Source organism: Hyaena hyaena, unplaced genomic scaffold, assembly GCF_003009895.1.
Source record: "Hyaena hyaena isolate Hyena2069 unplaced genomic scaffold, ASM300989v1 scaffold_20, whole genome shotgun sequence".
In the NCBI taxonomy this organism is placed as follows: domain Eukaryota; kingdom Metazoa; phylum Chordata; class Mammalia; order Carnivora; family Hyaenidae; genus Hyaena; species Hyaena hyaena.
The window spans coordinates 3,168,094-3,182,071 of record NW_024080652.1 but is presented as its reverse complement, the minus strand read 5'-3'; the positions used below and the strand labels follow the sequence as shown (position 1 = coordinate 3,182,071).

General features: G+C 52.1%; 1 protein-coding gene across 1 annotated transcript in view; it reads right to left on the bottom strand.

Moving 5' to 3' along the window:
• SDK1 (sidekick cell adhesion molecule 1) overlaps nucleotides 1–13,978 on the bottom strand; it is a 500,361-nt gene that overhangs the window by 169,819 nt on the left and 316,564 nt on the right. The window contains exons 13-15 of the mRNA XM_039226081.1: nucleotides 9,286–9,433; nucleotides 8,249–8,389; nucleotides 3,760–3,941 (exon numbers count right to left, since the gene is read on the bottom strand). Of these exons, the coding sequence (XP_039082012.1) occupies nucleotides 3,760–3,941; nucleotides 8,249–8,389; nucleotides 9,286–9,433 (471 nt within the window). The remainder of the gene's footprint in view (nucleotides 1–3,759; nucleotides 3,942–8,248; nucleotides 8,390–9,285; nucleotides 9,434–13,978) is intronic.

The following is a 13,978-nucleotide window of genomic DNA, read 5'->3' as shown; positions in this document are numbered from 1 at the left end:
ATTTCCAACCACTATAGACAGCTGAGCCCCAACTCCTCTGATGCAGTCCCCTACGCAGATCTCAGTAAAGCCCCCCTATGCATCGATGACATCCTCCTCGGGCTCTTATTGTCAATCTGAAGCATGCTTGTAACATGGATCTTGTGGATAAATGGGGCGTGACTGCACACTAGGGACGCTGGTTTCTTTTGCAGCTCTTGCTCTTATTTCACAAATGTTAGTCTTTCCTCCCGGCCTCAGCTGTAAGTCCCCAGGTTCAACTCTGCGTCAGGTGTGTTCCCCACTCCTGCTCGGTGCCACAGCCCATCACAATACGGAGCATGCAGTAGGCATGCACATCGGTGCCGCAGCCCATCATATGACACTGAGCACACAGTAGGTGCACACATCATGCCGCAGCCCATCACACAGTGCCGAGCACACAGTAGGTGCATGCATCAGTTCTTGAGATTTTACTATTAGCAGAGAGAGTGAGCCCGTTTCTTTCTGAACAACTGTGGCTGCAGAAACATGCAGACAGTATAGTTCCAGATGCGGGGCAGTGCCACAGAAGGAGTAAGGGGAACAGCAGCAGCAACGGGGATACTGGTTATGAGCTCGGGGCTTTCAGGGCTGTTTTTTCACAAGGAGTTGGGGCAGAGACTGTGACCATATGGTTTTATAGTGGACAGCCGGAGGCTCAGAAAGGCCGGTGTGTTTCTTGAAGGCAGATAAGTAGGAAAGGTCGAGTCAGGCCCTGATGGACTGGGAAGAAAGGGCTGTTTCTGGGGGTCAGCAGACAGACAAATGTGTGGGAAGACAGATCACAACCCCTGCTCTCCATTGCCGGCCCCCTAAATTATTCACGGCCCCTTGCTGTGGCCATTTTTCTTTCTAATGCCTCCCTCCCAATCAGATCACTTTTTATCTGGTTTGTTCTGCCCCCACTCCAGACCAGCTTCCCTGTCTCCACCCCCAGTTCTTCCCAACTGCATGTCTAAGTGCTCTTTTACTTGTGTCGGTTCTTGGGTGGGAACACTGATTCAGGGACAGGATTTACAAGCTGGTTCCCATTGTTTGGCTGTGGGGTGGATGACGGGGATGCTCCAAGTGGGGCTGGACGGGCACGGTGTGAGCGCTCATGCTGTACGGCCGCTGCCTCCCCTGGCCTTGTGCCCCCTCCTGATACCTGACAAGTGCCACGGCCAAGCCCAAGGGATAGCATCCCAACACTGCGGTCAGTGAGGGCTTCATCCCAATTTATCCTGGGGCTCAGGCCTGCCCCTCAAAGGAGGGTCAGGGTCAGAGGCTGTCGAAAGCCTGAGAATCTCTGTCTAGAGACCAGGGGACAGAGAGAGGTAGGGTTAGGAGTAGGGGAGGGTTTGGAAACAGATGCACAGGGTCCTTTCTCCAGGGGCGTTATGGTCACGTGAAGCACAGAGGGAGAGTCGGAACCACATGCAGAGACAGGGTGTACGCCCAGAGCGGGGGACAAGGGCACTGTGCTGCCTGCGTCCATGCCCAGGTCAGGAGGGCACAGCATCAAAGCAGAAACACCTGCAGTGAAGGGGGGTGGGAGTCACGACCATGTCCCCTGGGTGCCCCTGTGACCTGGGTGGGGGGTGGGGTCCAGGCTCTGGGCGGCAACACCAGCCAGCCAACTCTTGGACCGGGAGAAGACAACTGAGCTGCATAAGCCGGGGTACGGATGGGAAAGCTGCACAAAGCACCATTCGGGAACTCGAGCTCATCAAGAGTTAAGGGAAAGAAAGACATCGGGAACCACTGTGGCACAGAGAGGTGATGGAAGTCAGGTTCTCAGCTGGAGGAGGAGGGCGACCCCTTCCGGGGAGCTGCACCCTAGTCACGTTCTCCTTCCATAAGATCGCTGGGTCCAGAGGCCGGAGGCCGCCCATCCCGCTGTCTCAGCCCAGCCCTGCATCCCGGCATTTCAGGCCAGCTACGTTCGAGCTAGGCAGTGTTCAGCTTCCTCACGTGTCAGTGGTTGCACGCAAAGCTGCCCTGTTCTGTCCTATCCCCACCAGCGACCTGAGGGGCTGCCCCCCCCCCGCCACCGTTTACACGCAGCGACCCAGGGACAGGTGCAAGGCGTGAGTGTCCGCGGTGCGTGTCCGCTGTTGCAGGGCACACAGAGGGAACAGAGCTGACGTATTTCTGAAAACTACGAAGCAGCACCCAAACACATCAGTCACACTTTTCCCATGGCCTGCGTCAGAGCAGTAGGGAACTCCATTTCATAGCCCGAGCACTTGAGCTTCATCTAGAGTTGCTGATGGGGTTCCCCCCACACCCCCTTGCGTGCACCTCCGCTGACAGGTTGGTCCTCCTAATATAGCACTCTGCCCAGGTTGCTCACTGCCCTCAACCTTTAATGGCCCCCCAGTATGAGCCCAACTCTAGGGCTGAAGCCCTCCTCGGCTCGGTGGAGATGTGCCTCCGGGTGCCCTGCACAGGACCCAAATGCACCAGTGAGAAAACGAAGCAGTCCTAGTTAACAGTAATAGGGGATTCTTAATAGCAATATTCATTATTTTAAGGATTTCCAAATCTCCTGTTATTTTATTAGGTAGGCAAATTAGAGCAAACATTAATTGTCCAGGTGCTTAGCTGTCTCCATTATCTAATGAGGAATCATGACTCACATGCAGACGAGGAGGTCCTTCCCGGCTGTCATCCATGTTAAATATTTCCGCCACAGACATATTTCACCGCGGAGGCAGAACTGACTCAATTTATAAAGGAGGCTTTATGGACTTTCAGATGATCAATAGCTGATCTATAAGGGGTGATGATAACAGTATGTAATATCAAGGGATGTTAGGTCCCAGGCATGATTTGGGGAAAGAAGTGGGCAGCTGGAAACCGTGACATCTGAAAAAGGTCAAGGCCTGGTGGCAGTAAAAATGCCTAAGCAAATAAACCCACACCTGTGAGTTGGGAGAGGCTAAAACGGCTGAATGAAAAGAGCTTTCGATTCTGCGGGGAAATCACTTTCCCCGGGCAGGATCAGGGTGCTGTGGGCACATGCAGCTGCACCCAGACAGGGTCCATTTATTCCTGCAGAAAGCACAGTGGAACGTGCTTCCAAAGCCAGCGCTCCCTGGGGCTGAGCCCCGGGTCCTCCAGGAAACAGCAGGGACTCTGCCTTGAAGCGAGGGGGTTGGGTCGGAGCATATGCTCTCTGTAGCACTCTCTCTATGTCCTTCTGACTGGTCATCCTTGGGGAGGGTGGTGGGGGGGGAGGGGTGTTTACCCATCTAGTAAACTATTTGGCTCATATAACTGAAAAAGAAAACAAAACAAAACAAAAAAAAAAAAAAGGAGCACCAAGTTGCAAATTCCATTACCAATAATCATAGCGCATATTACTAAACACCAGATTCTGAGTAATCATTCTCTGCAAAAAACGTTCCCAGGATCACACGGGTCTCCACAGCCAGCTTTCCTATGTAAAACACCATTATTCCATTTAGGAAAAGGCAGTTCCGCAGATCTTTCTTAGAGTGAGTGGACTGACTGAGGGATGTGTGTGGATACTCCCTGGCCTATTTGCCCAGAAGCAAGCATCTAGAACGTTCTCCGTGTCCCTCCCACAGCAGTGCAAGAGTTGAGGAACAGAGAGACTGAATGACGAATGTGACGATTCTCCTCCCCCACAGAGGACCAGGCCCTTCATCTGTATTCCCAGCATGCTCTTGTGGAACATGACACGCCCTGCTCTACAGCAGACTGCGAGACCTCGCAGGAAAGCAAGCTTACCTCCTTGTAGGGTGTACTCTGTCACGGCCCTGCTGAAGACTCCCAAGCCCGCTCCGTTGTAAGCTGCCACCTGGATTTCATACTGTGTCCAGATGATCAGCTCTGTCACCAGGCAGTAGTTGACCTCCGGGCTGGTGATGTTCCGCTGCTGGTGTTCCCCGGGCAGGCCGGCCAGGCGGTACCTACATCAGAGCATGGACAGATGGCTGGAATCGGGCTGCGGGCGCACCCGCGGTGATTCCGCACAGTCGGACGGAAACGAGGTCAGCAAACGAGAGGGAAGCCAGAGGTCAGCCCCAGACAATACCATGTCCTAGCCAACCACTCAAACACAGTGTCGCTGAATCTCTCGGTGATCATGAGCTCTGGGCAAAATGGAACTGATGTTGCAACTGTGTTATGGTGAAGGAAAAATTACAGCTTTTTAAGTGTAACTCGTCTGCGGAGCACAGCGGCCTAGCACCGGAAACTCCAGGTGTGGTTCCTGTTGGTGCCGCCATAACAGTGATTGTGGAGTGACAGCATCCCTCCCTTGGTCCCAAAATGTGGGGAAGAGCCGAGAAGTGGGAGGCCTCTTCCGTCTAGCAAGTCTAGACTTGTCCGCACAGGCCCCAGAACCAGAAAGGGGGCTTTCGGTGGTGTCCCCACTTCCAAAGCACTGGTTCAATGCCGAGGGGGCCAAGCTGGCTGTAAGGGGGCCTGGGTGGATGAAATGGGTGAAGGGTTCAGTGTACGTGCCTGATGGTGACCTGATGATTGCGGGTGTCAGGCTGCAGCGTGTACAAAGGGGAATTATTTCCGTGTGCACCTGACGCTGGGACAGTGCTCTATGCCGACCGTACCTCTGTGTTTGAAAAGGAAATGTGTGGAACGAACAGTATAATTTTCAAGTTGTATCTGTGTTAAAAGTGATGTACATGACTCAGGACTCAGAAAATGTGTAAGTTATGAAATTGCTGTTTGTACTACAAGAGGCTTTCGTGGCGTGATTTGGGGCAGGGAAGGATCTTCACGACTTGGGCTTTAGAAGTAACCTGGTTCCCCGGGGGGAGCGCGGGGGCGTGAGCTGGGAGCGACACCGCAGTCGTGACACAGCTCCTGGAGCCTCTAGAGCCTGTCCTGGAGGCGGCTCTTGCTCAGGAAGATGTGGCTTTGTCTGATGGGGGGCGGGAGGAGGGAATAGGGGACACAGGGCAACAGGACTCCTGATGGCGGGTCAGGGCCCTGCCTTTCACCTGTACTGGCCGCGGAAGGAGTGCCTGGGCACACAGGGGAAGGCCCAGCAAGGCTGCTGCCGCCAGTGGGGGAGGGGAGAAGAAACCCCAGAATTCAGGCCCTTCAAAGGACAAGAGCACTCTCCAAAGAGCATGAAAGCTGCAAATACAGTAGGAAGCACGGAGATGGCAATGTGAGGTTCTTTGTGAAAATCAGGATTTTCGGTGGGTGGCCTTCCAGCCATAGACTGTGTGTGCAGGTGAGGCCTGTGTGGCAGGAAAATACACTATCAAGAGCAGGCAGCACTGGACCAGCAAGAAGGCCCGAGGCTGCCTCCTGCCTCCCACCTGAAAGGGGATGTGGGGCTTGACAGTTGCTCCCCTTTGAGGGGCAAACACTAGAACTAATGCCTCATACCGCATTTCTGCTTTCCTACTCCATCCGGTTCTGATACCTACTGACTCACTATTCCTTTACTGAACTACCCACACCCCCAGCCGGGGTTAAGTTTATTTATATAACATCATGGCCTTCAAGGAGTGGCTCACGGGGACACAGGCCTGGCGTCGGAGAACCCGCAAGCCAGATACTCCCACTCAAACTCCCCACCTACAAAATAAATGGCACTGAGATAGTGAGGGCACCATTTGGAAGATGGCAAGGATTGGCCCCCCAGCAGCACTTGGGCGACCTGGCGTGTGAATGGCGCCCAGGACCACTTATAATAACCAAGATGGCACACGTCAGGCATGGCCACTTCAGAGCAGCTCATTAGTGTGGACCCACCACGATGCAGGACACAGTCCAGGGAAAAGCAGACTGATGAGCTGGGGCCTCGAGCAAACTCGTAATGTCTCCGAGCCTTGGTTTTTAGCTCTCAGAAAGGACATCACCATAAGGGCCTTTCACGGGGTTGTCGTGAGAAGAAAGCCAAATGATGGGCACAAAGGACACGTGATGGTACGAAGCACGCAGTAATTATTTCTGGTTTTGAAAAAACACGGCTCCTCCAGGAAGCATGTGAGGCCTACATGAGCTGTATCTCCTGGACCCTTGTTTACAGGATCGTGCAAAACAGACCCCGGGATTCATGTCTGGGAAGCAGCTGCTCTCCTCTCCTGGCAGCGGGCAGGTTGGTCCATTCTGACCCATGGCTCGGGTGCCTCTGTAACATTCACAGGACGTCTGTGAAGGTCACATGAATAACAGATGCACGGGGCGCAGCCCTCTGCCTGGTGGGAGGCGTTGCCTGGAGACTGTCTCGCACAGAACAAGATCATTTTTTTATATGGAAATAAACAGGAGGATGTTTTTAAAGACATAACCCCTGTGCTCCTCTCAAAGAAGCGCCCTGCCCATTATTATAAATATTTTATTGCCGCGCACACATCTTAACTACTTCTTACAGCCAGAGCCACGGAGGTGATTCATTTCCGTTTTGTTCTTCCGTGGACTGTGCTACAGCTCTGACACAGAGCCTTGTGCCCTGGAGGACACACACTTGCAAACAGAGCTGATGTGCAGGCTGGAGGATGATTTGGAAATGTTTCCCAGCAAATTTGTTTTGGCACGGGTCTTTAATTTCTGAAAACTTTGATATTCACAGGCCTTGGGTAGTGCACCCTCATTTTAGGCCTTTCTTGATTTAGACCCCTACAAATACAGACGCCCTCCTTCCTGGCACTCGAGTCTCCTGACATCATCATGGAAAATCCTTTTAACGGCGGTAATCCCACAAAATAGAGAAATGTGCAGTCTCCGATGGGGACTTGTAACATCAGAGGGGTTCTATTATTAAACCCCACGCCCTGAGCCGGCTTCTGTGGGCTGACTTTTAAAAGTCCTTACTTGGCAGCAAGAGCCGGAGGAACCTTCTCCGTGTGCTCAAGGAAAGACAGAGGCGGCTGGGAGGACGTGCATGTGAAAGGCCGGGCAGAGGGCAAAGAAACGGTTTTCATTAGCTGATGAGTATGGGACAGGAATGACAGCCACAACAGACAGGAGACCTGGGCCTGCGTGTGGCGGGGAGCAGGGGCAGCTCATTTTCTGGAGGGATCTGGGAACTCCCCCAAGCCCACAGCTGCCCCCGCGCCAGGTCTCTTGTTGGAAGGGGGAAGACATTGGGGAAAGAGTGACCAGAAGGGCCTTGAGTGCTGATTCCAGTCCTCCAGCCCCATGTGCCACCTTTAAACCACTTCAGGTGCATAACGGCCTAGCTTATGTTTAGAGGACAAGTCACATGCTTGAGGAAGACTTGAGAATAGCAGCAAACTTGGGTGATGGGCTAATTATACATGCATGTGGATAAAGGTGCTGATTACATAAATTTATAACGGAAGGAAAGTTCCTCCACATGCAAAGATAATGGAGATAAAGAAGCTATACCTTCATAACTTCTTACATTTGTCTAAGAAATTACATTTAGTCCCCGAGACCTTTGTTAACCCTTATTTTCTGATCACACGCTCAGAATGGGCACCACAGGCTGGGCATTGGGATGAAGGGAGTGACAGACTCCCGCTGGGGAGGCTGGGGAGGGAGACACAGCATGTGTGGGTGAACAAACACATCCGTGGCTGTACCATGTGTTGGAAGTGATTTTATAATCACCCTTTAATACCGCTTTTCTTTTTCCTGTTCACTACTGTGTCAATGAACGGCTGCAATTATCACATTTGGTGCAATTTCAAAATTAGCAGTGGTTTTGGCAAAAGAGGTTCCTTGTTTCAAACCCAGCCAAGTGCTAGTAGAGCCCTCTCAGCATCCTTAGAAGCTTGACCACTCTTATAAGGCAGAGAAAGCAAACTGGCCACCCTTTGGGCCACGTCTGGCCTGCAGATGTGTGAGCTCGGCCTGCACTGTGTTCCAAGGCATGCTGGCTTCATTTCCAACGTCTGGAAACTGTGTGATCGCACATAAAAAGGCAGATTGTAAAACATTTCTTTGAAACGCTAGAAAGCCTGGCAATTCTGAACAACGCAGTGGTCAGCATGGTAACGACTGGTAATAATTAAGTTGGTTGCATTATTATTAATTAAGAATGGTTATAGTAAATAACGCATGGTCCCTGGATTTACGACGGATAGCACACCTTGACCCCGACTCATAACGTCCCCTCTTCACTCTTCAACAGAACGTCCCCGTCGAGGCTGGGTTCTCATGTGTACGCACCACGGTTGGATACGCAGATGCTCTCTGCAAGGCCACCCCCAGCAAAACAGAGCCCTGACTCTTCCAAGCACCGGCTTGCAAGTGCCAAGCACAGGCTACTCGCCTGAGGATGTACCCGCGCAGGACCCCATTGTGCTCTGTCTCGGGGGGCGGCTGCCACTGGACCATGATGGACTGGTTGGTGCGCCCGCTGGCCACGATGTTCTTCGGGGGAGCGCTGGGCGGCTCTTCTGGTAACATCAACCTAGACGCAGAACGTGGGGAGGGAGGGAGACATCAGCTTCCGAAACAAAGTGTCCCCATCTGCACTCTCTGTTTCGCTGAATCTGGAGCCCAATGACTTTACGGAAATTGAGGGATGGACCAAACCAAGTGCACAGCTGACCGTGCCAGAGGGATGTGCAGGAAGCAGGTATGGCGGAGGCAATGGAACAGAAAGCCGGTGAGGCCAGCACCAAGGAGACGCAGGAGGTGACCTGATGGTGTCTGAGGAACCCAGGGCACCTCCACTGCAGGAAGGGATTACGAGGCTGAGTGAGCCAGTGTGCAGGCCTGCAGCCCCAGACGCCTTCCTCATCGCCTCTCCTTGGGCTCTTTCAATATTTCTCACATCACACTCCCACATTTTGAAAAAAGCCACTTAGATCTCAATTGTGCCACGATGTGGGCCCCGCGAATGCCCAGGCGGGCGGGGGAGGGCATGCTGATGTGTGGATGGGAGGGAGCCATTCTCCCAGGTCTCATCTGAATGGGCGTCCACAGTGGTCGCCCTGGGACTGGGGACTGCGTTTACTTGTCCTGATGGCACTTGGGATAGGGAGAGGGCGGGGGAATGCTGTCAGCTGTGCCTTGCATGTATACAGAGGCCTGTGCGATTGGGGAGAGCCTGTGTCAGCCCCGCCCGGGTACCTCGGAAGTGTGAGAAACTTCCCTCAGAGCGATTAGGGAAAACCCCACCAGGACCACCCACGAGTGCCTGCGTTTCTCCCTTGGTTGCAGCTTTTCCTGTGCCCGCTGTGGCCAACCTCACGAAGGGGGGCGGGTGGCTCCCTGGTGCTGTTCGCTCCTCCTAACTGGGTGCTTTGTGTCTGTCCAGGCCGAGCTGCCCCTGCCGCCACCGAGGGCCACGCACTCACACACCTGCTCGTCTCTGTGCTGTATTGACCCTTGCCCACTTGATTCACGGCACACACCCGGAACTGATAGGTGCGAGCTGGAGTTAGGCCGCGCACGGTGACGCCTGTCATCTCGGGGCCGACGTTTGACAGATGCACTTTCCACGGAGAGTCTGCAAGAGCGAGCAAAACGAATTCAGAACCATATGAGCACATGTCTGAGTGAAAACAACTGAATGTAAAATGCGTCCCCATAAAGTCCTCTCATCTGCTTTCCTGGCAGATGGAGTGGTCACCCCCGTTTGATGGAAGCGGAAACCAATGCCCGTGGCCACATGGTAAGCGGCCTGTAGCCGGTGGGCCTGGAGTTAAACTCAGGGGCCCACTCCAAGCGCAGCGTACCTCCCGTTGCCCCCACGCTGCTGTCAACAAGTGAAGGAATTCTCTTGCTCAACCTGCATGTGGCAGTTTAAACAGAACCAAGATATTCCCTGTTCCTGCGTCTCTGTCAGCTCACACGGTAAGGCAGACTGCAGATTTGTCGCCCAGAACAGGATGCCACACATGCCACCAAATGATAAATAAAAACTATATTCATTAACATTTTAATAAAAGAGGAAATGAGCATGATAAAGACAGATGGGCTGTGCATTTTGCAACCCATCTGCGTGGCGGCCCATCACAGTGCCGCACCCCTGCGTGGCTTTGGCTGGAGACAGGCGTAATGAAATTCGCGGCGCGTCTGGTATATCTTTGCACCCAGCCTTCCGGCAGGTGCGCAAGAGCAACTCCGTCAGCCAAGTGCGCTCTTGCCGGCACGGCTTCAGAGGATTATGCTGGGCGCCTACACCTTTGTAGGTTTTTTTTTTTTCCCTGCAGTTTTAAACATGTTTTTTGACCCAATCATTTCACAGAATGATACCCTGCAATGAACATGACCTGGCAGTGAATCTGAACACCCACTGGCACTTCTCATTTGGAATCATTCAGATGCCAGAACTGCATTTTCAAGTTATCAGTGAAGTGAAATGGGAGGCGGGACAGGGGGTGTTCTCATGGAGATCAAACTGTCTTCTTGTTCCTTGGAAGTGGTGGTAAAACACCTCTCGCCCACGCTGGAGATGGTCAGAGAAGAGAGGCATGCTCTCCACGGTGGCGGCAGGCAATGTTCAGACTGCCAGTGCTCCTGGCTGTGGGCGTGCTCCCCGCACCAAGCAAGAACACAAGGACCGTAGCTCTCAGGGTGCACAAGTCCATGCCGGGAGCTCATCAGAAATGCATGCTGGGCCTTTGGGAGTCACCAAGAAGTAGCCACAGACTGCTTGGCAATGAAACGAGGCTCTGAAGGGCAGCCTATGGGACTCCCGCATGGAGCCGTCTACTGCTAGCTGGAGTGAGCGGACTCCTCACCCACAAAGTTAGGCTGTTCTGCAGCACGATGCCAATTGGACTACAGAGGCTGAATCTTTTTAATTATTTCAAATAAAGCTGCTTCCAAAAATGGCTTTCTGGGAATGTGGTCCTCACCACCAGCTGGGCATTTCAGTGTTCTTGGCCTTTGATGCTCAGTGATATAGGTAATGTATGCCTGATAAGGTTCCCATCTCTTTATGTTCCTTAAAACTGCCATGTGTGCGTCCCCAGGGAGCTCCTGAAGACTCACACATATCTCTCTTTTTGCTTTATGAGTCTGAGACCCTTCTAGAAGCACCAAACCTCTCATGGTGATCTGCTTCGCTGAGCAGGCTCCCTGACAGAAAGGAGCGATTTGTCCATGTGGCCCACGGAAGAGCCTTCTCTCGGGTCCATGTAACTAGACTTGCTTGTGGGGAGCAGGGCCTGTCCCTGCCATGTCACACTGCAGTGGAGACAGCTTTCATTCCGAAGACAGCAGACACACGGTGGCCACAGTTGGACACCGCTGCTCCACATACAGTTGTTTACGCTGTTTGAGCTTCTTCTGTAAAAAGGATGTGGGGGGGTCAAGTCAAAACCTCAGTGAGATAGATCTACCTGGCTCCCCCTAGGACGGCCACTCTACAGAAGTCAGGGAATGGCACGTGTGGGGGAGGATGAAGGGGTTGGGGCTCGTGGGCGCTGTTGGCGGGAACGTAAACGTGACTACCTGCTGGGGAGACCGGTACAGGGGTTCATCTAAAGACTAAAAATAGAACTGCTATTTGATCCAGCCATTCTTCTTCAAAATTTATGCTCCAAAGAGCTGAAAGGAGGGGCTCAAAGAAATACTTGTTAGGAACCCGTGTTCACAGCAGTATTCACAACAACCAAAAGGTGGAAGTGGCTCTAGTATCCAGACGGATGGATGGATGGGCCAAGCGTGATCTCTCCATGCAGTGACATACTCCTCAGCCTTGATTTAAAAAAAAAAAGAAAGGAAAAAACAAGAGAAAAGAAAAGAAAGAAAAGAAATTCTGACACACACCCCAACATGGTTAAGCCTTGAAAATAAGGCAGTCACAACAAGACAGATAGTGTAGAATTCTGCTTATATGAGGTCCCTGGAGGTCAGATGCGCAGACAGAGGGTTGACTGGCAGCTGCCTGGGGTGGGGGAGGGGGAGATGGGAGTCACATTCAATGGGTACAGGGCTCCAGTTTTGCCAGATGCAAAGAATTCTGGAGATCAGCGGTGCACTGTGAGTGTACACTGACACCACTGAATTCTGCATTTAAAACTGGTCAAAATGGTAGGGGCACCTGGGTGGCTCAGTGGGTTAAGCGTCCGACTTCGGATCAGGTCATGATCTGACAGTTGGTGGGTTTGAGCCCCTTGTCGGGCTCTGTGCTGACAGCCAGCTCAGAGCCTGGAGCCTGTTTCAGATTCTGTGTCTCCTTCTCTCTCTGAGCCTCCCCTGCTCACATGGTCTCTCTCTCTCTCAGAAATTAAAAAAAAAAAAAAAAATTAAAAAAATAAAAAAAAAGATGGTAGATTCTATGTTATGCACATATTACTGCAATTAAACATTTGTTTAAATGGTGAAAAAAATGAGGAAATATCACAACTCCCGAGATGGTCACTGGTGAAATAAGAGACGTGCACTGATGCCTCCAGCACAAAGCCCAGCCCACAGTGGACCCTGTGCTGGATGTTCTGTCCCCTTCCCACCTTCTCCATTGTCCCTCCCCACTTTACCCTCCCCGTTCTGTGTCCCCGGTGACCTGCCTGGCAAGGCTGGGTCGTCCTTGCTCATGGAGGAGATGGCTCTGCTCTGCTCGCGGGGCAGCTCTAGGCTGTCTCTCTTTCAGGGCCCTGCAGCTCCCCTGCCTCCATGTCCTGAGTCACAGGACTCCAGCCCCAGGCTCCCCGACCTTCCCTTTCGAAACTTCCTCCCTGACTGTTCTGATAGAGATTACCACCTGCTTCCTGCAGGACCCCTGACCGACGCGGTGCTCAATACAACGTCCCTTCTTCTATCTCTCTCTTCCTGAAGATTACTTTGTCTGTAAGTAACAGCTCACCTGCACGGTCAGGTACAGAGTGTACAGCAGCAATTTCAGAAAGGGGCAGAGTCAGAAGGATGGTGGGGGAGCCCGTGGACTGAGACAGTGAGCATCACCATGGGGAGGGGGATGCGTAGAGAGCACCGGCCGCCTTGCCTGTCCCACCTGCCCTCCCTCCCAGATTCTGCCCAGTGGGTTCTGCTCCTTCACTCGGGGTATAAACAGCGTGTAACCCCCTCAGTGAGATCTGCCACCCTGTACTCTGGGGCTCCCCTTAGTCTTCCCGGTGCATCTACAGAACTCTTTATTTATTCTTTTCCCTCTCCCTGCTAGAAGATAAAAGGTCTGGCAGGAAGAGAGATTAAACTGAGCACTGATACAAATGAACCCGATCCATCTCATGGGCACTCTGATTTGTACTGATAAAAAGAAAAAAATAGTAGTTTGGGAAGGATTTGCTCATTCACCAGCCTCTGAGCTGCAAGCTTGCTGAGAAAGTTAAAATTTAAATAGCGAGTCTGCTCCTGACAATCTATAAGCAAAATCCCTTTAAAAGATTCTCCTCCTGGTCCTCAGAAAAAAGTATTACAAGATGCCGTCAGCGGGGCTGGAATGTAGAAGATTCTTTTGATAAAAGGAAACCATCCCATAAAAGTTTCAGGAGCTTTTCCCCTCCCCTTCAGGGATGCCTCCTGCTCCTCTGATCTAGAAGCCCACAGAATTTTAGTCTTCCCCAGTCGGGCTATTAAATAAACTTCTGCTCCATGTGGGGAGCACTAATCTTGCTGTTAGCTTTGAGTGCCCAGAATCCACGAGGAGTTAATCACCTCTTTGCCCTGTCTATTGGTGAAAAAGCTGGTGGTTTTGAATCCTCACAGATGTACTGGGAGCTTTCTCCAATAAAAAAAGAACATTGCCATGTTCTCAATTAAAGGTATCTTAGGAAGGGAAATACTTTTTCAAAGGAAATTTTAATTGCTGAAAGGACCATTATTATTATTAATGCCTCATGCCTATATGGCAGCTTGCAGTCTGAAAGCATGTTTGCATCTGTGAGCCCATGAATCTTCTTGGGGAGGAGGTATTCTCTCTTCTCTTGGAGATGAGGAGGCCAAGACTCAGGAAGGTAAAACAACTCCTCTGAATCCTTACAGGCTGTCACGTTCCAGACATGGGGATGGAGCAAACATCACAAGAAGCAGAGTAGCTGCGCCTCCAGCGTCTCCTTGGGAGAGGCAGTGGTACTTCCCACAGCAG